The following is a 24,751-nucleotide window of genomic DNA, read 5'->3' as shown; positions in this document are numbered from 1 at the left end:
CCCACAGCCACTCAGTGCTCAGGATAATTACTTTACATGACACCTGCCAACTGGAAGTGACAGATTTACACTGGTATTGTACCCAGGATCTCCATATATTCAGCCCAGCCATCACTGTCATGGATCCCTCTGGATCAGCAGCATACTACACCAGTCATGGGACACAGACTCAGCTCCACAACTTCCCATGCATCTGGTCCTTCCCATCAACAAATGGCTTTTGTATGCTTTGTGGTCCAGAGCAGAGACTCTTTACTCTGTACTGCGGCTGTTCTCCCAAAGGCTGGGCAACAACTACCACCTCATGAGATTAGATGCCAATAAGGTATTATAGTTGATGCTGTTGCAGAATGCAATAGTGAGATTTTTGGAGGAAGCACAACAAGCTATGAGAGATAGATGAAGGCAGGACAAATATTCAAAAAATGTGCAACAACTCAAAGACTTTTAAAGGTTTTGGCTTAAGGCATGGCCAACTTGTTGATCTCCCCAGAGTCTGGATGCAGACTGGCAGTCAATTCAAAAAACCAGAGAAGTTATTGACTCATAAACATATTTGGTGTAAATGACAAGTCCCTCTTTGTTCAGCATTGACATTTAAATGCAGTAAGGTAATATAGAATAAAGCAGAGCTTACCTGAAGAGGTTGAAGAATCATAAGTACTTCTGTTCTTCCTATTTGTCCCGAAGGGCTGAATGTCCTTTTCCTTGTAAGTTCCAAACCCTTCAAAGCTTCTTTTATTCCCACTTGCATCATTGTCCCTCTTCTCACTTGAGGAATTCATTTCACCAAACATGTCCAGGGACTCTGACCTTCCATTACTCTCAGTATTACCAGAGTATCTCTTTGTGCAAGAGTCAATGGGATCATTGCTTGAGTCACTTTTATCTTTACTCTGTGTCCACTGCTGGGCATCAGAAAGTAATAACGTAGACAGTGTATCCACTTCAGAGTTACTCTTTGAGCCTTTGTGTCTGGTTTCACAATGCTGATACTTCTGCTTCTCCTTATGTTTTCTTTTATCATTGAGCAAGGGGAGGTCTTTATCTGAGCTGCTTAGCCTGTCATTGATTGTGTGGCTGGAGAAGCCAGTGGACTTGCTAGCAAACAGACCACTCAGATCATATGTCCCCAATATTTGCTCATCCTTATGCTTGTGCTTATGCTTGTGTTTCTTTTTGTGAAGTCGACCACTTAAAAGGCTTGTTCCTCCAACTTTTGGAGGAGCCAAAGAGGACTGCATGTCTCCAAGGCCCATTCCCACAGGTGTTTGTAGGCACACTCCGTGTTTTGCTTTATGTTTGGCAGTGGTGGATATCTTCATATGAGAGCTTGCATGGAACTGGGGTGGGGGCAAGGTAGGCCTCATAAATGGAGAAGCTGCTCCGAGAGTGTGAGACAGGTACAGAGGAGTTGGATACTGACCATAGTAACCAAGATTCATCATAGGCATTGATGTGTAAGGCATTCCATAGGGTGCATAGTAACTCCCACTGGGAATAGGGTAACTGAACCCTTGTAAAAAAGGCACCTTTGTCATGGTGTCATTGGTTTTGGCAGGTCTACCACGCTTCTTCTTAGGCTTCATGTCAGAGGTCCTGCGAAGATAGAGCAATGGGTCATACTGGACATATGGCACAGTGTAGTAGTGATCAAAATTAATCCTGAAGATGCTGGGATATGGATTTTCATGATAAAATGTATAATTTCTATGGGAAATCCTGAATACTTGAAATTTATTGATGAGTTCCTCAAGGTCTGTCAGAAACTGGATGTCATCTCTGTTCTGTAGGCTTTTCCTTTTCCTCTTGTGCTTTGGCTTTTTAATACTCTCATGAGAGAGAAAGCTATCCACAATGAGATGTTTCTGCTGGTGACCATGCCTATTCTTTGTGCTGGTGTCAGATGGCATAGCCTCCGGATTGTCCAGAGTGCAGAAATCAAAGGAGTATCTCTGGTGGGATTCTGAGCTTTTCTCAGCTTGGTCAGAAGTGCTGTTGTTGTCTGTACCTATCCCACTGTCGCTTGGTATGGTTTCCTCACTGTGAGACTCACTCACTGGTGACAGCGTGACTTCTTTTAGAGAACCTATTTCACAAAGGTGAGAAGGTGAATTAACTGTTAGCCTGGGTGGAGAGAGTTTCCAAGTTCCACTGTGCATTCCCTTCTGGGTTTTTGTAGGAAGAGCACTGATAGGTTGAAGATTTGGCATAGTTTTTAACTCTGAAAAATTTGTTTCAGTGCTTGCAGGGCTAAGGTTGCTGTTAGTCCCCAATAACTCTGTCGAAAGTGGATGAATAGCTGCAAGTGACTGAAGGTTGGAAGGCACTGCTGGGTTTTCTGGCTGGCTGGAAACAGGCTTTGAGTGCTTGATGGCTGTCTTAGGTTCTTCTGGCTGAGTCTGAAGCTCTGCTCTTGGCTTTCTGCCCCGTTTTTTACCAATGTAGATAGTCCCCCTCTTGCTGACATTGATCTGCTTCCCTAGTCTGGCATCAATGGTGGTTGGCCCAGCACTAGACAGTGTCTGGACTTTTTCTTTCAGAGCTATGCTGCTGGAGCAGGATGACAAGATCTGACTGAGAATATTCTTCCTCTTGAGGGTCTTCATTTTATTAATGGTCTTGATGGTCTTCTTATCCAAGACCCCAAGCTTCCTGACCTTTTTGTGAAACTTGAGTTCACTGATGGACTTGTCCTCTCCTGGAACCATCTGGGTCAACTTAGTTAGATTCCTTCTCCTTTTCCTTTTCTTTGTTCCTGCAAATTTGTGATTGATTGGACTCACTGGGCTGGTGGAGGTTCCCTCATGAATGGTTTCAACAGTGAGCAAAGGCTGTTTCTTTGGTCGCCCTCTTTTTTTCTTGAGAGGTGTGATCACAGTAAGACTGTCTGTATTGGTATAAAGAGGGCTGGATCGTGTGATGGGATAGGCTGAAGGAGGCTCCACCATCAGCTTATCAGATGTTGTCGTGGAGGTGTCCCGAAGGATAGATTTAGGTTTGTTACAGGTCCATTGCCACTCAACTGCATGTTTGGGGTGCTGGACCTCAGATAATTTGCCAGTTGTGGGAAGATCGGTGGGTACGAGAGTGGATGTCACAGATACAGATTTTCTGAGTCTGGTGGCACAGCTGGGGGAAGCTTTATCAGTGAGCACACCACTGTCAATAGCTACTAAGGGGGACTCATTTTCAGTCACTTTTCCTGGCTTTGTGGCTCGAAGATCTTTTTTACTCCCTTCTGGCTGAGAACTAGTCCTGTTTGCTACTTCACTGCTCATAGCAACTCCAGAAGGAAGGCTTTTCACCTGGATAGTTTTCTCTATGAAAGATTTAGTGGAGTGCCTTTGTTTCCTTTTGTGGCCAGATGTATGTGTTGTTGGAGACTTTATTGGGAGAGTAATTTGTACGTGACTGGCATCACTTTCACAACTGCTAGCAGAAGCGGAATTCTGCTTCAAGGGTGATGTATCCAACACACTGTCCATCGAGTAAGGCTCCTTTTTTCCTTCCATGCTGTAATGGGATTTCCTATCAAATGCTTTCTGAGCGCTCTTCACCCACTCAATGTCTGTGGTTTGGATGGTTTGACTTATGAAGTCCTTTTTGCTGGACTTCTTTGTACTCCTGGTGGGTCGATTGGGGGCTTCCAGCTGCACACCTACCTCGTGGTCACCAAGAGGCAAAAGCCCATTGCACTCAGAGGCGCTGCTCAGCTGGGTGGCCACGCTGATGCTGTTGGGGCATGGGACTGCACTGCAAATGGCAAGCTCTTTACTACTGGCTGACATCTGCCCCCATGTGCTGCTGGTGCAGGACTTCTTTGCCTGGGATTTGCTGAAGGAAACTCCTGGCTCCAGAGTGGAGACCTTGGTGGCACTAACTGCTTCTCTACTGGGTTCTGTGTTGACAAAGCAACTTTGAGAAGTGGATCCAGTATCAGAGCTCACTGACCAGTCAAGATGGTGCTGGTTGCTACTTTTCTGCTGGTGCTTTGATTTTAAGGTGTCAATGGTGAAGTCTTGTTGGAGACCTGGATCATAGTGCAGAACAGAATGTTTTTGTGGTCTGTCATAAACCTGTAAGGTAACAGAAAATAAACAGAAAAAAAAATAGTTTATCAGTCCATTCATAACCCCTGGTTGCAGGTCTTTATTTTGTACAGTGAATGACAACTCTTCTTAACCAACATCCTTGTAAGGGTTAGAAACCTTTATAAAGTCTTCTTATATTTGAACCAAATTTGCATTTAGATTCATGCACTGTAAACAAGTTTTGTTTGGTTTTCCCACTCTAAAATAAATGGAAATATTTCTATAAATGCAAAATTGCTAAGGAAACATTTTCTACTAATTTTTAATTTAAAACACAAGTAAAATCACAGAATGACAGAATCACAGAATCAACCAGGTTGGAAAAGACCTCTGAGATCATCGAGTCCAACCTATGACCGAACACCACCATGTCAACTACACCATGGCACTAAGTGCCATGTCCAGTCTTTTCTGAAACACCTGCAGGGATGGTGACTCCACGACCTCCCTAAGCAGCCCATTCCAATATCTGATAACCCTTTCTGTGAAGAAATTCTTCTGAATGTCCAAACTTTACCCTCCCCTGGCACAGCTTAAGACTATGTCCTCTTGTCCTATTGCTAGTTGCCTGGGAGAAGAGACCACCCCCCACCTGGCTACAACCTCCTTTCAGGTAGTTGTAGAGAGTACAAATATTCCCTTTCCATGGATGAATAGTGCAACTCAGCCTCCTGGTGTTAATTCTTTTTTCCTAAAAAATAATCCCTCACAGAACTTGAGGCTCAACAACAGCAATTAAGCTCTTTGTTGTAAACAAGACAAATGTAAAATTATCTCTGAAGTTGTTAACAAACGAGGAAAACCCATGGGTCCACTTCCCTATGAAGCCAGAATCTGCAAAGATTTATTTGCTTAAATTTCCCCACAAACTTAGTGCTTAAAATCATATGGATAGCATGAATTGTGTGAGGCACACTTGGCAGGTTCAAGATTTGCTTTACTCTCTTTCCATTTTAATAATCTGTTATTTGCAATGTTGGTGAGAGGTATTTTCAATATGATTTCTAATCTTCTGACAGCAGCTTTTCAAGCCACAGAGGTTACAGCAAAGGCAGAATTATGCTGAAGACTGTTATAGAGCAAAAGACAGTTTCCTTTTTTTTTCTTGCTATGCCTCCTTCAGCTAAGGAAATTGTTTGCTACAGCTGTAACTTTTTGAAAAGACTCTTAAAGTAGAAACATTTTTTTTCTTTTTACTTTCTTTAACTGACCTTTTCTAGTAATTTGTTTCCTTCTGTTACATTTAGGACTTTTTTTATTAACGCTCTGGATCAAACTGTACAACTGATTTTGTGCAACTAGTACTGCAAATTACTGTTCTAAGCAAACTGCAATGACACCATTCTGAATGCCAAATAAATGATGGGAAACTTAAAATAAATGTGTAACCAAGAAAAGAACAATAGAAAACATCTACTAAGTGTCTCGTGTTTATGCAAACACCCTGTTATAATTAAGTTTTTATCAGTAGCACTACATTAGATCCCTGGGCCCCGGGGGACCCCGGAAGCCTGCTGCGCATCTGCGGGTGGCCCTGGGGGACTCCGGAAGCCGCGCATTCGTGGCTGGCCCCTGGGGGCGTCCGCGGCGGGAGAAAGGAGAGGGGGAGCCTCGCCAGCGGGTACTGTGCCCTCGTGGGAGAAGAGAGGGGAGCTTCGGAGCACACAGAGGTTTGCCATTCTGGTTTGGGGGAGGGGAAGGGTGTCGGACGGGCCGTAGGGGTCCTCGGACTTGCGGGAGGGCGGGCAGGGTAACCCTGCATGAAATGTCACAGGTGAGCAGTGCACCTGAAAATATGTGGTAACACAGTGGGGGAGGATAAGGTCAGGGTGGATAGTAGGTTCTTTTGGAGTGTTGGGGGTCTTGGTCGGGCTGGGGCCCTGAAAGGTACCCGTGCCCTGGGTGGGTACAGGGGCCGGAACGGTTTGTTTGTTTGTTTTTGGCTCACCTGTGGCTACTACCCAGGTTCGGTATGTTCTGGATATATTTGTTACATCCGAAAGAGTGGTCCAGACAAGGGGTTGTTCCTGGGCATTTCCTTGGGATTGAATATAGATAGGTGGCAGAAAATTAGGAAGTGAAAGACTTGCCCTAAGAGTTTTTAATGGGAATGAAACCTGTGTACCCCCATGCGGTTGCGAGCTATGCTGGCCATGGTATATGCCTTCGGTAGGATCGCCCACGCCAGCCGGGTCAAAACCCTGGGGCCAGATACAATATATCCTTGGGCAGGATGAGCTCGTTAGCCTTCTGGCAGTCATCCTAGGAGAAAGACAACTCTAATCCCAAACCTGGGCAGATGGAGCTCGCTTAGCCCTGTAAGGTCATCCATCTAAGAGAAGGTCACTCTAATTAAACCTACGTCCTGAGGACCTTGCTGTCACCATCCAAGCTCGCTCGACCCTGGCAGACGAACCTCAGGATTAAAGGGTGGGTTCAGTTCCGCGCACACTGCGTCTCACCTAAAAAATCCATTGCGCAGGCTTGAAGGCCTTACCCACATTTGCAAAGCCCTGTAGTGATGGGCAAGGGTCGAAACGGCAGGTGAAAGGTGCATTGGAAGCCGCAGACCCAACCCTGCATGAAGGCAGTTCAGGATATTGGTCGTTAGAGACTGACAGGAGATGACAGTCTCTTTGGGCAGCACCCTGAATGACCAAGCAGCCTTTTCAAGGAGAGTACTGCTTGCTCCACTCAGAGAGGGGCCTAGAAAAGGTGGTCTAACCAAAGTTCATCTCCCCCTTCACCCGGTTGGTTAAGGGGTGAACGGGCATCTTCTACTAATGCAGTCACACAAATTTCAAAAGACAAAGGCACACACCTGCCTCCAAAGGTGTAACCAAATTGACTCTCGCATGCTGGAACATCAGAACCATGCTTGATTCTGCAGATAGCGGACGTCCTGAGTGTCACTCTGCCCTAATTGCCCATGTACTATCATGTCTCAGCATGGACATCGCTGCTCTCAGTGAAGTTTGCCTCCACGAGGAAGGCAGCCTTAGAGAACATGGTACCAGTTACACACTCTTTTGGTCAGGTAAACCCAGAACCGAAAGGCATCTCTCAGGAGTTGGCTTCATGATTAAAATCTCTATTGTTCCTAAACTCGAAAATCTGCTGACAGGTCATTCTGATCGCATTATCTCCCTACGCCTTCCATTACACAACAAGCAACATGTTGTCCTCTTTAGTATTTATGCCCCAACTCTCCAAGTTGACCCTGCTGAAAAAAAAATTTTACACAGACCTGCGCCGCCTTACCCAAAATGTTCCTGCAGATGATAAGATCGTTATCCTTGGTGATTTCAACGCCAGAGTAGGAAAGAATTTTGAAGCCTGGAAAGGAATATTAGGAAAGCATGGTGTTGGAAACTGCAACGATAATGGTCGCCTTCTGCTAGAATTCTGTGCGGAGCAACAGCTCACCATCACTAATACAATCTTTCATCAGAAAAATAGTCTGAAGACAACCTGGATGCATCCTAGATCTAAGCATTGACACCTCATCGATTACGTCTTGGTGCGACGGAGAGATGTCCGCGATGTCCACCACACCTGCGTGATGCCTAGTGCAGAATGCCAAACAGACCATCGACTGGTGTGCTGTAAACTTAACTTCAATCTTAAATTCAAATCTAAAAGGGGCAGTATCCCAAGGAGGAGACTCCAAGTTAACCATCTCCAATCAGCCACAGTGAGAGACAGATTCCAGGCAAATCCTCAAACTAGGATAGAAAGCCATTCCACAGATTCTACAGATGCCTCTCCTGAAACACTTTGGCACCATATTAAAAACAGCATCCTGCAGTCTTCTGAAGAATCCTTAGGGTTCTCCTTCAAGAAGAAGGACTGGTTTGATGAAAACAAGCAAGAGATCCAGGAATTGTTGAGGAAGAAGAGAACCGCTCACCAAGCACACCTAGCAATGCCATCCTGTCACCTAAGAAAAACAGCCTTTCGTCTTGCATGCAGCAAGCTCCAACAGAAACTCCGTGACATACAGAACAAGTGGTGAATCAATCTAGCTGAAAAAACTCAATTATGCGCAGATGATCACAGAGGATTCTATGAGGTCTAGAAAACAGCATACGGGCACACATACCAGGTCCAAAGCCCTCTACTCAGTGCAGATGGTCAAATGCTTCTAAGAGATAAAACCTCCATTCTGAATCGATGGTCTGAACACTTTCAGACTCTTTTCAGTACCAACCGTGTAGTCCAAGACTCAGCTATTCAGTCCATCACACAACAACCAGTGAAGTATGAATTGGATACTGCCCCCACTTTAGGAGAAACTCTTAAGGCCATACAGCAGGTGAAAATTGGCAAGGCAGCTGGGGTTGATGGAATTCCACCCGAAGTCTGGAAACATGGGGGCCTTGCACTCCATGCTAAATTTCACGAGTTTGTGGTGCGCTGTTGGGAACTAGGAAAACTACCATCAGACCTTCGCGATGCAGTCATCATCACTTTGTATAAGAAGAAAGGTACTAAATCACACTGTTCAAATTACCGTGGTATTACTCTGCTCTCCATTGCTGGGAAAATCCTGGCAAGAATACTTTTGAACAGACTAATACCCGCTATAGCAGAAGGAATTCTACCTGAAAGCCAATGTGGTTTCAGAGCCAACAGGAGTACCACAGACATGGTATTTGTTCTCAGACAACTGCAAGAGAAGTGTAGGGAACAGAACAAAGGTTTCTATGTAACCTTTGTTGACCTCACCAAGGCTTTCAATACTGTGACCAGAAAAGGTCTATGGCAGATTTTGGAACGTTTAGGTTGTCCCCCCAAGTTCCTTAAAATGATCATCTCACTTCATGAGGATCAGCACGGCCAAGTCCGATATGGTGATGCACTTTCTGAGCCCTTTCTAATATCCAATGGTGTCAAACAAGGCTGCGTTCTTGCACCAACCCTATTCACAGTCTTTTTCAGCATGATGCTCCAAAGGGCCACGACAGACCTCAATGATCAGGACGGTATCTACATTCGATATCGTACTGATGGAAGCCTATTCAACCTAAGGCGACTGAAGGCCCATACTAAGACCTTAAACCATCTTGTCCGGGAGCTGCTTTATGCTGATGATGCCGCCCTTGTCGCTCACACAGAAGCAACTCTGCAGCATTTAACATCCTGCTTTGCAGACACTGCTGAGCTCTTTGGACTGGAAGTCAGCTTAAAGTAGACAGAAGTTCTCTATCAACCTGCACCTCAGGAAGTCTTCCATCATCCCCATATCACCATTGGCGAATCAGAGCTCAAATCAGTCCAGCAGTTTAATTACCTAGGTAGCCTCATCTCCTCGGATGGTAAGATTGACAGGGAGATAGACAACAGGTTAGCAAAAGCATATAGTGCTTTCGGAAAGCTTCATAAAAGAGTTTGGCGAAATAAACACCTGAAGAAAAGTACAAAGATCAGTGTTTACAGAGTCATTGTGCTGTCTACTCTTTTATATGGATCTGAATCATGGGTTATCTACCGCCACCACCTGCGTCTCCTAGAATGCTTCCATCAACGCTGCCTCCGTACAATCCTAAACATTCACTGGTCGGATTATGTGACTAATACATCTGTTCTAGAACAAGCAGCAGTCACAAGTATTGAGGCCATGTTGCTGAGAACACAGCTGCTATGGGCAGGACACATCTCAAGGATGAAGGACCACCGCCTCCCTATGATCTTGCTTTATGGTGAACTTGCCACCAGCTGCCACAAGAGAGGAGCCCCGAAGAGAAGATTCAAGGACTCCCTGAAACAACATCTCAGCCTTGGTCATATTGATCAACATAACTGGTCTACTCTGGCCTCCAATCAGGAGGTCTGGAGACACACTATCTTTAACGCTGCTGATGCTTTTGAGAAAGCATGCAGGATCACTCTTGAGGAGAAAAGACAATGCAGAAAGAATCGTGTCTTGCAGAATATACCACCTAAGGAGTCCTTCTGCTGTGCCTTTTGCAACCGGACGTGCCTATCTCATATTGGCCTTTTTAGCCACCAGCGCGCTTGTAACAAATGTGGGTAGAACCCTTCCCAAATCTTCATTCACGAAGCCTAGCCATGATGATGATGATGATGATGATGATGATGATGATTTGCCTCTCAAAAGTCCATGCTCAACCAGTGCAGAGGAATGGCAACAGGAGTTAATGTAACTTCCCCTATGCCATGTTAGCCTGAGTGTGTTGAGCCGATAGCATTTGGCATCTCTTGCAGAATCAAGTGTGGTACAATGCTGCCCATCCTTGTTCTGGAAGGAACCACATTTCACCAGGCTTGTTGAACTAGTACATCAACTCTTTTGTACCGGTGGAACACACTGCTTTAGAGCAGCAGGGAATATGGCAAGTGAAATGAATTGTTAAAAAATGTGAAATATTCTTTTTGGTGCCAAGGATGAGAAGGAATTGTTGGGATGAATCCAGAACCGAGATATGTCTAGGGATGGAAATTATTCCATGGAAAGAGAGAAGAGACTCCAAACAGTGAGATTTATTACACTGGGATATAGCCTCCCAGAGGGTTGAAGACAGTGCTGGAATTGCTTAACACCACATTGGACAAAGCATTGGAGGATATAGAGAGGATATATAATCACAGATTTTTAAGGCTAGAAAGAGGCATTTTGATCACTTAGCCAAACTTCCTTCATGACTCATAACAGGGAATTTGCCTAAATGTATTCCTGTTACAAGTCCAATAGCTGTCGTACTGTAATTCATATCAGTTAGAAAAACACCCAGCCTTGATTTAAAAGAAACTTCCATTTTTAGAGAATCCATTGCTATGATAAGTTGTTCTCATGATTATTTATACACCCTATTAAAAATGTGGGTCAGGTTTCTCATCTCAGTTTTTCTAGCTTCAGCTTCAAACCTGGTATATCTGCTAAACTGAAGGACCTTCTGTGGCACTCTCGTCCCAGTGTATTTTTAGTCCCTTTGATATGTATCTCAGATACTTGTTACACCAGGTTCACCTGTGCTTTAGCCGACCTCCCTCTCTCTCCTCAAGTAGCTCTTGGAAACACTTACCTTCTGCCAACTCTTCCAAGGCAAATCCTTCAAAATAAGTACATTTTTAAAAGAAAGATGCATAACTTTGCTCCCTTAGCAATGGACAAATGCACTGAGATGTCTGAAACATGTACTGTCTGCTTCTGATTTGCCCTGTGTGCCAAGCTGTTTGGATAGGGGACTGTATCTTTGGCATCAGAATTTTTATAGTTACTCAACTCAAGCATGCAGTCAGCACCTAAGATGAAGCAATAATAGATCTGGAAATGCTTTTGCTTCGTCAACATGCATAGAGCAAAGAAATGTACTTAGGTGAGTTACCAGAACAAAGGCCATTAAAAGGGCAATGCTCTGAAGTGCTGGCGGTACTGCACCATCCGTCTGTCTGACCTCAATATCTCCACTCCTAAGGGGAGCATGTGCATAAAAATCACTGAATTTCTGCACAGGTTCAAGAATTTAAGGGTTTCTCCAGGCAAGATCCTCATCATAAGGTAAGTCAAATTCTGACACAAGAGAGTTATAAGTTTTGCTGTTCTGGATGCTAATCCCAGGTCTGAATTTAAATTAAAAGGCTTTCTACCTGCCTATTCAACCTTATGGGTGAAAGACTCGTGACTCAATAAGCTGAATCTTACTCCTGATTTCTTAGGTGAAAAACTAGAGAAGTTTGGAAAGTAATTTAAGCACAAAGCTGTGCTTGGAATGCTTTGTAATCCTCTTTTCTAGACCACTACTCACTGCCCTCTCTTTTTCTGATCTCTGCTGCTGTTGATTTATGTGTGTAGAAGAGAAACCTAAACTTGGTGGGGGCCTTTAAGTAATGTTGCTGTACCTTAATAAAACTGTAGTTAACAGGGTGCTGTTGCTGTGAAAATGGTTGAGAAAGTTTTGAAAGTATAAAATCAAGGGACAATTAAATCTTGGTTTCAGCTCCCAAATGGATTTCCGCTGCAGATTCACACTTAAAAAAACACAGAGAATTGTATTTTTTTTTATAAATAAATACAGGTAGTGATGGACTGTAGCATTTAGAAGAGAGAATCACTCCACCAGAAAACTCACTTCATCCAAATGATGCAGTCCAGTTGACTTTTATGATCTGAGAAATTACTGGTTTTATACCACACTGTGGTGGGTTGACCTTGGCTGGATGCCAGGTGCCCACTCAGCTGCTCTCTCACTCTCCTTCCCAGTAGTACAGGGGAGACAGTAAGATGGAAAACAACTTGTGGGTACAGATAAGGTAGTTTATTAAAGCAGAAGCTAGGCAAAAGCTTGCGTGTGCAAATGCGAAACAAAAGATAACACCGTTTATTCTCTACTTCCCATGAGCAGCGATGGTCGACCGCTTCCAAGAAGCAGGGCTTCAGCACGCGTAATGGTTCCTCAGCAGGCAGTCATTGAAGACAATGAATGCCTGCCTTCCTGCTCCTTGCCTCAGCTTTTATATCTGAGTTGACGTCATATGGTCTGGAATATCCCTTTGGTCAGTTTGGGTCAGCTGGTCTACTTGTGTCCCCTCCCAGAATCTTGCCCTCTATTGAGGAAGGAATGTTACAGTACTGATGCCGTGCTCAGCAGTAGCCAAAGCACCGGTGTGTTATCAACACTCTTCTAGCTACCAATGCAAAGCACAGCACTGTGAGGGCTACTATGGGGAATGAACTCCAGCTCAGCCAGACCCAATACACACACTAAAGAAAACCTGCTATCAAACTGGAGGCTTATTAGTAATAGTGATTTTGCCATAGTTGGAGACAGAAGGGAGAAAGGAGAGAGGAGGGATGAATACCAAAGCAGAAATACATGTCATTCAGAAAAAGCACAGTGATGCCCCAAAAATGCAGTCACTCATCATCACTTCACCTAGCATCACCATAGAAATATTTTATGTCATTATTTTTTGGTTGTTGTTGCTCCAAAACATTATTGCTAGCCTGGTTGAATTTCCTCCTTTGGGAAAGCCTTGGCTGTGGGTTAGATGGGGAGCCTGCAAAAACATCTGGGTGGAAGAGGCATATGCTGAATCCAGGGGATGGTAAAATTGGTTCTTATAGGAGAGCAATCAGGTTTATCAGGGCAATCTGTGATTTTGCTGCTGCCAAAAATCACCACTGTTACAGTCTTGAAAGAGGACTTGCAGGTGGGCATTAGCATCCTCATGGCACATGTCCAAGGCTATGGTGTCCCAGTGAAGTGCTGGGTGTCTTTCTTCAAACCTGCCTTCCTTAGTGGTGTAAACTAAAATCACCTGATTGAAGACTAAAATCTTCAACAACTATGTCACAGGGACATGAACTCCACTCCCGAAACAGAGACATCTTCCATGTTTTCGACATCTTCAACATGTACAGCAAATTTCCGCAGTTATCACCTGGGGCTGCTGCTGGTTCTAGGGAAAAGGGGAGGGGGATCACTTTTCATCTGCCAACAGTGATGAAAAATAGGCACAGGTTATAGGCAAACTGGGAGGATAAAGCTTCTGAAACTCCACTCATTCTGTAGCCTTTTGCAGATAGGGCAGGTTTCACTGCATGCCTGCTTGGACAGTTAGGACTGCATACAGTGTAAGGGAAGATGAGTGTGCTCCTGTTCCCTTCTGTCAGAAGGGAATTATTTTACTGGTGAAAACAAAGGAGAATCCCACTTGGCAGTCTGATCTGAGACCAGCTTTTTGAGAGAGTCCAGAACGCATCCCATCTCTGGATAGTACACCCCACAGCATTTGCTAGATTTTGCACAGAGTGCAGTGACTTTTCAGTATGCACCCAGTAGAGCCAGAAATTTGTCACGTATGACCTCTTTAGGCAGATTTTCCAAAGGGAACGAACCTCCCACATTTTGCTGCAGATCATTTTTTCAGGGTGAATTTGCTGAAGGCACAAGTGATGCTCTCTCTGAATTCATGGTACAGGACTTAAATCTTTATGCAGGGAGATGGGAAGAAACTGTATATTTGACTTGTCCTGCAAATTTTCATGAGCTTTAACCCAGCTGTGCCAGATAGATGTTCTACCAGACTTCTGGACTTTTTGCTAATCCTGTTGCACATGCAATACTCCATGCTAGACCTTAGCTGCAATCAGGATGCTTTGAAAGAATTAATCTGGCAGTCACTAGCTGCTAAATGAAGTGCATGCTAAAAGAATGTTGAGCTAACTGACTGGAGCTCACAGCTTTTATGAGCTTCTCTAAATGCCTGTTTTCAGGTAAATTCATCATCTCCTTGACATTTAAGGACTCAATTTATAATGAAATTATTTAATTGTAGTGGAAAGAATTACTGACCTCAATAGAAAAGCCATTTATATTTAGCCCACCCCTTAGAAAAAAAAAGGAATCAGGGTAACACTGCAATTCCTATACTAAATGAAGGATAAAAGAAATCTTTCAATGCAAATTAAGCACTGAAGGCTTTTAAAAATTATAGCAGAAACTTAAGGTGCACAACTGCTCACATCCTTATTTCCAATTTAGTAATCTGAGACGTGCTGAAGCATTAACATCCTGGACAACACCACACACCTTTCAGAGATGAATACCCCTTACTGCTCTCATTTCTGCAGGTCCCAGTACATCTTGGAATCCTTCTGCTCCTTTGATTTTGGCCAAGTCACTGTACAGATATACATTGCCCTCTACAACTTGAAATTACAGAGTGAAGTGAAAGAGCAAGATGAGATAGAAACCTGGATGTGCAACATCATGGTTACACACCAGGAAGAGTAGGTCAAGCTCCATGGAACTATACCAGTTCTTAAAGGATGGAAGTATGTTTTCTATATGAATAATAAAGCCTTATTATCACTGCTGCTATTAAGTTCATTAGCAAGGCTTTTGAACAAACGAAAGCAAGCAGTTTAGCAAAGGTGTCTTGCTCTGTGAGCCCTGGCTTCTCCAGATGTAATGTCTGAAACTCTTGCTTAAAAACTTTTGCTTGAGGCCAAACAAGGATTATCTCAGCAGATGAATGGGCAAAATTGTCTGAGTCCCATTGTAACCCGCCTTAGCTGGTGCCCAATTGTTCTCTCCCAGCTGCCTAAACTGAGGTGGCAAACTGTGTTATGATAAATACTATATTTAAACTGCACTGTTATGTTGGTGGTGATGGACTCTTTGTTGGAGATGACAGAATAATCCCATTCTTTGGAGTTTTCCCAGACTCAGTGCTTAATACAAAGCCCTGAAAAGAGCAGGGTTGTCTAAACATTTGATAAAGAAAATATGTGCAGAAATGGACATATCCCACCAGTAAGGAGCTGATCAGCCTGCAGCACCAAATCCTACCTTTATAAATTCAATATGTTGTTTCAATTTGCCTAAATAAAATACTCAACCCCTGTATGAGGAAAATAGAAGTATCAGGAATCCAGCAGAAGATTGAAACAGTGTGCAAATCATTCAGTTTAAAGCTAGTAGCAAAATTAATTTGGAATAACTTTGGAATTTCTGAATTATTTCACAGATCATAACACTTTACCAGGAATGCATGAAAAATTGCAATTCCAAACCACATGAGCATCTTTGTATGCTTCAGTAATCTCTGTGCATTGCTTTGTCTTTTCCTTCAGGATAAGTGCTTTAGATAAGTATTCTCAAAACAACTATAATGCTAAAGCCTGAACTTCAGTTTCTCTGTATTGACTCATACAAACATCTTAGGGAAAACAGAGTTACAATAGCAATGGAAGTGCAAATCTGGAAGGACCTCCAACAGGTTTAGTGAAGATTCTCCTGATTTGTATGAGACTTGCACCACTGCTTTAGATGTTTGTGTTTGGTGAATGGGAACAAAGAGGTGATGCTTTGCTTTTAATTAACCCACTGCTACCCCATGCTGTGTCTTGCTCTCAAGTAGTCCCCCTGCAGCTTCCGGCACGCCGGACTCAGGCGGCAGCTTGAGCAATCCCAAAGCGAATTCCTATGCTCCTGCGTCCATCTGAGGCACTCTAATGGGAGGGGATTCTCCCGGACTCTCATCCCTGGGTTTTAACAGTTACTAACAAACCCATGTTTGCTTCTCCACACACACACACAACCCCCAACACACACACACACTAGCACGGTACCGTTAGCAACACTGTGAACTCACAACGACACATTGGACACACAACACAAATAACACAAGAGTTAACAAAAATACAGTAAGGCAGGTACACTATCTAGCCTGCTCCCCCTCTCAACGAGAAGTAGCACTTCTACGAGGCTGCTCTGTTCCTGTTTTTCTCCTGCACCGCTGCCGCAGGGCTGCTCTCCTGCCGGCTCTCGGGTGCTCTCGCCTTACTCGCACAGCGCTGCCTCACTCTGCTCTGCTACGCCATTTGGGTCTTCCGGCAGCCATAGTAGCTCCCTGGTGTTCGTCTGCACCACGACTCCGCACGGGGTGGCGGCGGCCACGGTTTGAATTCACACAGTTTGGTCGGTGCAGTGTGTGCCGGGCAGCGATGCACTCCCCCCTTCAACCGGGTGATTGCACGGCCGAAAAGTCTCGTAGCAGCAGAGGAAGGGGGGGAGGCCTTCTTCCTTCACTGCCTCCGGGGATGATTTATTAGGTTTTTCTTCATTTTCTGGCTTGGAGGGAGGTGACCTGTTAGAAGCGTGATCTTTTAAAGTTTTAAAGACATGTCGCCACAGTTTCAGAATGCTAGCAGCCTGCTTGAGAGGCTCAGTGGCTGCATCAAGCACTGTGACAACAGGTTTCTCCTTCGTGGCTATCTGGGGCCCCCATTATTTATTGTTCCCAGCAGCTCACCTTCTTCCAGGTGTCGGTAAGGTAAGTTCGGACCTCTGGCTCTCAGGTCCACCATCTTTATAGCTTTGCTGGGCTCCGTGGAGCTCTGCTGCTCCATGGACTCTTCTCGATGGCTCACCTATCCAGGTGTCTTGCATCTATGTCTGGCCGACCTGGCAACTCCCCCTTGCTCTCAAGCTTCATCGAGCTCCGTCCCCACCATTCCAACTCTCTCTCTAGATCACTTCGACGCAGTATCATGTCGGCGTCACCAAATGTCGTTGTTGGGACAGACACCACACTGGGATTTCACGGAGAAAAGCCTTTATTTCATACAAACATTGCTAATTTATAGTCCCTTCTAGCCAGCGTGTTTCACCACCATTTGTGCCCTTACTACATAAACATGTTAAGATTGGCTACTCTATAGCTTCTGCAAACTCAGGGTGACTCAGCAAACAGTTCAGGATTTATGGCTATCACAGCTGCCCCACAGCTCTGTCCTCCCTGTCCACCCTCTCATCTTCAATGTTTACATTCCTTCACAACTTAGCAGCTGCAACCACTCAAATTCAGGGCCCAAGCTGTCCACAGCTCAGTCACCTCCCACAGGTCATCTGATCCAACCTTCCTGCTCAAGCAGGGTCATCCTAGAGCACAATGCACAGAACTGCTTCCAGACAGTTCTTGACTATCTCCAGTGAGGGAGACTCCACACCCTCTCTGGGAAATCTGTTCCAGTGTGTGGTCACACACACACATAGTAAAGAAGTTCTTCCTCGTGTTCAGGTGGAATTTCCTGTGTCAGTTTCTGCCTGTTGCCTCTTGACCTATTGCTTGGCATCACCAAGAAGAGCCTGGCTCCATCTATTTGACACCCTCCCTTCAGATACTTATAGACATTGATGAGGTCCCCTCTCAACCATCTCTTCTCAAGGCTGAACAGGCCCAACTCTCGCAGCCAGCTCCAACCCCTTAATTATCTTCATAGCCCTCTGCTGGACCTGCTCCAGGAGCTCCATGTCTCTCTTGCACTGAGGAGCCCAGAACTGGACACAGCACTCCAGATGTGGCCTCACCAGGGCTGAGTAGAGGAGCAAGATTACCTCCCACAACCTGCTGTCAATGCTCTTCCTAATGCACCCCAGGATACCATTGGCCTTCTTGGCCACAAGGGCACACTGCTGGCTCATGGACAGCTTGTTGTCCACCAGGAACCCCTGGGCCTTCTCCACAGAGCTGCTTTCCAGCAGGTCAGCCCTCAGCCTTTACTGGTGCATGGGATTATTCTTCCCCAGGTGCAGCACCCTGCATTTGCCCTTGTTGAATTTCAGAAGGTTCTTCTCTACCCATCTCTCCAAACCGTTGAGGTCCTTCTGAAGGGCTGCACAGCCCTCTGGGGTATTGGCCACTCCTCCCAGCTTTCTGTCATCAGCAAACTTGCTGAGGAGGCATCTACCCCTTCATCCAAGTCCTTGATGAATAAGTTAAACAATACTGGGCCCAGTATAGAACCTTGAGGGACACCACTAGTGATAGGCCTCCAACTAGACCTTGTGCCACTGATCATGACCCTCTGGGATCTGCCACTCAACCAGTTCTCAATGCACCTCACCATCCACTCATCTAATCTACACTTCCTGAGTTTGCCTATGAGGATGTTGTGAGAGACAGCATTGAAAGCCTTACTGAAGTTAAGGTAGACAATATCCACTGCTCTCCCCTCATCCATCCAGGTAGTTGTTTCATCATAGAAGGCAATCAGGTTGGTCAAACATGACCTTCTTTAGTGAATCCATGCTGACTACTCCTGATCACCTTCCTGTCTTCCATGTGGAAAGAGATGGCCTCCAAAATGAGCCATTCCATCACCTTTCCAGGGATTGAAGTGAGGCTGACTGGCTGGTAGATCCCTGAGTCCTCCTTCTTGCCCTTTTTGAAGACTGAGGTGACATTTCACCAACTCTCTCAGCACTCCTGGATGCATCCCATCAGGGTCCATGGACTTGTGGATGTCAAATTTGTCTAGGTGTTCTCTAACCCAATCCTTCTTGACCAAGGGAAAGTCTTCCTTCCAACATTCGTTTACCCTGGTCTCCTGGGTCAGAGATTCCTGAGGGCTGGTCTTGTCAGTGAAGACCGATGCAAAGAAGGCATCACCGAGAAGAGCCTTGTCTACGTCCTCCTACCAGGGTCCCCTCTTCCTTTATTAATGGACACACATCATCCTTTGTTTTCCTTTTGTTACTGATGTATTTGAAAAAGCCCTTCTTGTTGTCCTTGACATTCAGACCTACGGAGCTGCAGTATATTGCACACTTAGTGATGAATAAAGTAGTGAATTTGGGTGAAAGGCATCAAGATAAAAGTTTCTGAAGAGCCCTGTTTGCCCTTACCCTACTGACAGCTCTGGCATCCTCCACTAGCTCAGCAGAGGCTTAACTTAGCTGAACTGGGGCTTGGCTTCTCAGGGTGGTGCTCACCCAACAGGGAAAATTGAAGCTTAAACATTAGGACCAATGGGATCAGACAGCAAACCAGATGGATACATGGGGAATAAAATACATTTGGCTGCATTACTTTCAACTGATTTAGTAGTGCTTTTAGGTAAACAGTCCCCACATGTCCATTGCAGCCAGTGAAACCCAACCTGCTGCAGGCAGATGATCTGTGATTGCTGTGCTGCAGACAAATTATTTTGCAGTGACATGGACGTGTCTGGCAAAGTAGAGTAAATAGTACATGTTATGGCGGAAGAAGTTGCGTGAGGAAACAAAGTGGACCATTATGTGCTTGGGCAGATATATAGTTCTGACATCTCGCTTTGGAAATGGAGTCCCCTGATCCTGCAGACTGGTCATTTTTTGAAGGCCTGTTGAAATCTTAGTGCTTATCCATGTGATTAAATGCCTCCAGAGTTGGCACCTTTGATGACATAGGCATATCTTTCTCATGAATTTTAAGATCAGTGTTGTGGTGGCTTGCAGTGCTGGAGTAATGACAAGGCTATCATTAAGGAAGTGTTGGAAGTTGCATCATCATTTTATAATGTGCAGGCTAAGGAAATGAGGCTTGAGGAGCCAAGCGATATATCAGCATTCATCACTGATCTATAGCTGACCTCTCAGTTCTAAGCCCTTATTAATTGCCTTAAAATATAGATCAGAGATTATTGCTCCTTTTAAACTTCAGATCTCTGTGAGTGTGGTGGACTTGGAGGGACTGGGGTGTTGCCAGGGTGTGATGTTTTCACTCACTGCTATAACTCTTTTCTTCTTCTTTTTTTCTCTTCCAAATTAAATTTTTCAGGTCATTTAGTTTCACAGCTCAGCATTTTGGAAATAACGTGAGTGTAAGGAGTTCCTTTAACTGCAACCATAAGGCCAGGATCTGTGCAGAAACAGCCTGGCCCTGTCTCGGTGGGGGTCCTGGGGGCCATGAGAGGTCTCAGCCCAGCATTTCCAGAGCTTTTCTACATCACAAATCATGGTACTTTGGGAAGATGATGTTTCATATGAGGCTTGGGTGGAGAGCACCCACCTCCATTCCCCTGGGACTTCACCAGGGAATGACCACCTCCCTCACATCTCCTCATGCCCAGATGACAGTGCACCTAGCTTGGTGGTCAGGGGGCAGGAGAAGCCCCAAATAGCTGAGGCAAAATGAAGCTCAGGAGCTTTGGGATCAGTTTAAAAAAATTAAAATAAGAACAAGCTATCAAACTCCAGTGCTGGTGCTGCTGACTTGCTTTTGAACCCTCCCTGACCTCATCCCAAGGATGCAGGCATGGATGGGCTCTATTTTCTGAAGGAGGGCATCATGGTTGCTATGCGCTGTGGGGCTCACATGCAGAAGACCACTGCTAGGAGGAAGAACAAAAACTGATTCATTCCCTGAGGGCTATTTATGCTTTTGACTTTTTTCTCAGGTTGGAGAAATCACGTGTCACTTGCCTGCAACATCTGCAGCTTCACTGCAGCTTCATGCTTTCATTTTCTCACTCCACAATTCCTGGAAATCTCTGTTTTCCCTGAGCATGGCTGGTCCATGTGCACAACAGTTGAACTATCCACAGGATTTAAGAGTCCCTGATTACTCCTCAGATGATGGACCAGAACAACTTCATTGTTATTGCCTATTCCAGAAAAGTCACATGCCCATTTTTGTATGCACACGAAGGATATTTCAACATCAATTTACTAAAAACATGTATGTTTAGTGGTCACTAGATAATGCACCATGGGCTTCGGGGTGTTTAGCCCTTTTCAAATGCCTCTGAAGTTGCTCAGAATTGGGGACATCTCATTTCCCAGGTCAAAATCCTCTTATGTTGACAGCCTCCTTGCCCCAAAACTTCTGTTGCAAACACCCCGAACAGGGATCTAATGTCATCATCATCACATCATGACTAGGCTTCGCGAATGAAGATTTGGGAAGGGCTCTACCCACGTTTGTTACAAGCGCGCTGTTGGCTAAAAAGGCCAATATGAGATAGGCACGTCCGGTTGCAAAAGGCACAACAGAAAGACTCGTTAGGTGGTATATTCTGCAAGACACGGTTCTTTCTGCATTGTCTTTTTCCTCAAGAGTGATCCTGCATGCTTTCTCAAAAGCATCAGCAGCGTTAAAGATAGTGTGTCTCCAGACCTCCTGATTGGAGGCCAGAGTAGACCAGTTATGTTGATCAATATGGCCAAGGCTGTGATGTTGTTTCAGGGAGTCCTTGAATCTTTTCTTCGGGGCTCCTCTCTTGCGGCAGCTGGTGGCAAGTTCACCATAAAGCAGGATCTTAGGGAGGCGGTGGTCCTTCATCCTTGAGATGTGTCCTACCCAGCGCAGCTGTGTTCTCAGCAACATGGCCTCAATACTTGTGACGGTTGATTGTTCTAGAACAGATGTATTAGTCACATAATCCGACCAGTGAATATTTAGGATTGTACGGAGGCAGCGTTGATGGAAGCATTCTAGGAGACGCAGGTGGTGGCGGTAGATGGCCCATGATTCAGATCCATATAAGAGAGTACACAGCACAATGGCTCTGTAAACACTGACGTTTGTACTTTTCCTCAAGTGTTTATTTCGCCAAACTCTTTTATGAAGCTTTCCGAAAGCACTATTTGCCTTTGTTAACCTGTTGTCTATCTCCCCGTCAATCTTACCATCCGAGGAGATGAGGCTACCTAGGTAATTAAACTGCTGGACTGATTTGAGCTCTGATTGACCAATGGTGATATGGGGATGATGGAAGACTTCCTGAGGAGCCGGTTGATAGAGAACTTCTGTCTTCTTTAAGCTGACTTCCAGTCCAAAGAGCTCAGCAGTGTCTGCAAAGCAGGATGTTAATCACTTCAGAGTTGCTTCTGTGTGGGCGACAAGGGCGGCGTCATCAGCATAAAGTAGCTCCCGGACAAGATGGTTTAAGGTCTTAGTGTGGGCCTTCAATCGCCTTAGGTTGAATAGGCTTCCATCAGTATGATATCGAATGTAGATACCGTCCTGATCATCGAGGCCTGCCACAGCCCTTTGGAGCATCATGCTGAAAAAGACTGTGAATAGGGTTGGTGCAAGAACGCAGCTTTGTTTGACACCACTGGATATTAGAAAGGGCTCAGAAAGTGCGTCACCATATCGAACTTGGCTGTGCTGATCCTCATGAAGTGAGATGATCATTTTAAGGAACTTGGGGGGACAACCTAAACGTTCCAAAATCTGCCATAGACCTTTTCTGGTCACAGTATTGAAAGCCTTGGTGAGGTCAACAAAGGTTACATAGAAACCTTTGTTCTGTTCCCTACACTTCTCTTGCAGTTGTCTGAGAACAAATACCATGTCTGTGGTACTCCTGTTGGCTCTGAAACCACATTGGCTTTCAGGTAGAATTCCTTCTGCTATAGCGGGTATTAGTCTGTTCAAAAGTATTTTTGCCAGGATTTTGCCAGCAATGGAGAGCAGAGTAATACCACGGTAATTTGAACAGTGTGATTTAATTCCTTTCTTCTTATACAAAGTGATGATGACTGCATCGCGAAGGTCTGATGGTAGTTTTCCTAGTTCCCAACAGCGCACCACAAACTCGTGAAATTTAGCATGGAGTGCAAGGCCCCCATGTTTCCAGACTTCGGGTGGAATTCCATCAACCCCAGCTGCCTTGCCAATTTTCACCTGCTGTATGGCCTTAAGAGTTTCTCCTAAAGTGGGGGCAGTATCCAATTCATACTTCACTGGTTGTTGTGTGATGGACTGAATAGCTGAGTCTTGGACTACACGGTTGGTACTGAAAAGAGTCTGAAAGTGTTCAGACCATCGATTCAGAATGGAGGTTTTATCTCTTAGAAGCGTTTGACCATCTGCGCTGAGTAGAGGGCTTTGGACCTGGTATGTGTGCCCGTATGCTGTTTTCTAGGCCTCATAGAATCCTCTGTGATCATCTGCGCATAATTGAGTTTTTTCAGCTAGATTGATTCACCACTTGTTCTGGATGTCACGGAGTTTCTGTTGGAGCTTGCTGCATGCAAGACGAAAGGCTGTTTTTCTTAGGTGACAGGATGGCAGTGCAAGGTGTGCTTGGTGAGCTGTTCTCTTCTTCCTCAACAATTCCTGGATCTCTTGCTTGTTTTCATCAAACCAGTCCTTCTTCTTGAAGGAGAACCCTAAGGATTCTTCAGAGGACTGCAGGATGCTGTTTTTAATATGGTGCCAAAGTGTTTCAGAAGAGGCATCTATAGAATCTATAGAATGATTTTCGAGTCTAGTTTGAAGATTTGCCTGGAATCTGTCTTTCACTGTGGCTGATTGGAGATGGTTAACTTGGAGTCTCCTCCTTGGGATACTGCCCCTTTTAGGTTTGAATTTAAGACTGAAGTCCTGTCAGTCTCTAACGACCAATATCCTGAGCTGCCTGCATGCAGGGTTGGGTCTGCGGCTTCCAGTGCACCTTTCACCTGCCATTTCGACCCTTGCCCATCACTACAGGGCTTTGCAAATGTGGGTAAGGCCCTCGAGCCTGCGCAATGGATTTTTTAGGTGAGATGCAGCATGCGCAGAACTGGACCCACCCTTTAATCCTAAGGTTCATCTGTCAGGGCCTAGCAAGCTTGGACGCTGACTGCGAGGTCCTTAGGACGTAGGTTTGATTAGTGTCCTTCTCTTAGATGGATGGCCTTACAGGGCTAAGCGAGCTCCATCTGCCCAGGTTTGGGATTAGAGTTTTCCTTCTCCTAGGATGACTGCCAGAAGGCTCGCGAGCTCATCCTGCCCCTGGACATATTTTATCTGATTTCAGTTTGGACCTGTCTGGCATGGGAGACCCTACAGAAGGCATGTACCATCACCAGCATAGCTCACAACTGCATAGGGGTACACAGGCTTCTTTCCCACTCAAAACGGTTAGGGCAAGTCTTTCACTTCCTACTTTTCTGCCACCTATCTATACTCAAATGCAGGGAAATACCCAGGAACATCCCTTTGTCCTGACCACCCTTTCGGGACTCAATAAATAAATTCAAAACAAACCGAACCTGGGCAGTAGCCGCAGGTGAGCCAAAACCAAACCATTCCCGGCCCCTGCACCCACCCGGGGCTCAGGTATCTCCCAAGGCCCCAGCCCGGCCAAAACCCCCCAACCCCCCAGAAGAACCCACTATCCACACTGGCCTTATCCTCCCCCCACCGTGTTACCACAGATCTTCCCTCACACTGCTCTCCTGCGACACTCCATACAGGACTGCCCCACCTGCCCTCCCGCCAGTCTGAGGACCCCCATGGCCTGCCTGACACCCTTCCCCTCCCCTAAATTAGACTGTGCGCTCCCTAGTTCTTCCTCTCCTTTCCCACGAGGATGCAATCCCCACTGGCGCCCGGCAGCCCTGAGAGGCAAATATATGTGAGGTAGTTCT

The 24,751-nt window shown here is 45.3% G+C and overlaps 1 protein-coding gene across 1 annotated transcript in view; it reads right to left on the bottom strand.

Annotated features, from left to right (window-relative positions):
* LOC113961062 (SET-binding protein-like) overlaps positions 1 to 24,751 on the bottom strand; it is a 451,480-nt gene that overhangs the window by 158,699 nt on the left and 268,030 nt on the right. Inside the window, exon 4 of the mRNA XM_027671085.1 lies at positions 638 to 4,079. Within this exon, the coding sequence (XP_027526886.1) occupies positions 638 to 4,079 (3,442 nt within the window). The remainder of the gene's footprint in view (positions 1 to 637; positions 4,080 to 24,751) is intronic.

Source organism: Neopelma chrysocephalum, unplaced genomic scaffold (genome assembly GCF_003984885.1).
Source record: "Neopelma chrysocephalum unplaced genomic scaffold, ASM398488v2 Primary Assembly neopelma1_97033, whole genome shotgun sequence".
NCBI lineage: Eukaryota > Metazoa > Chordata > Aves > Passeriformes > Pipridae > Neopelma > Neopelma chrysocephalum.
The sequence above is the reverse complement of the archived record's forward strand: the minus strand, read 5'-3'. Positions and strand labels throughout refer to the sequence as shown.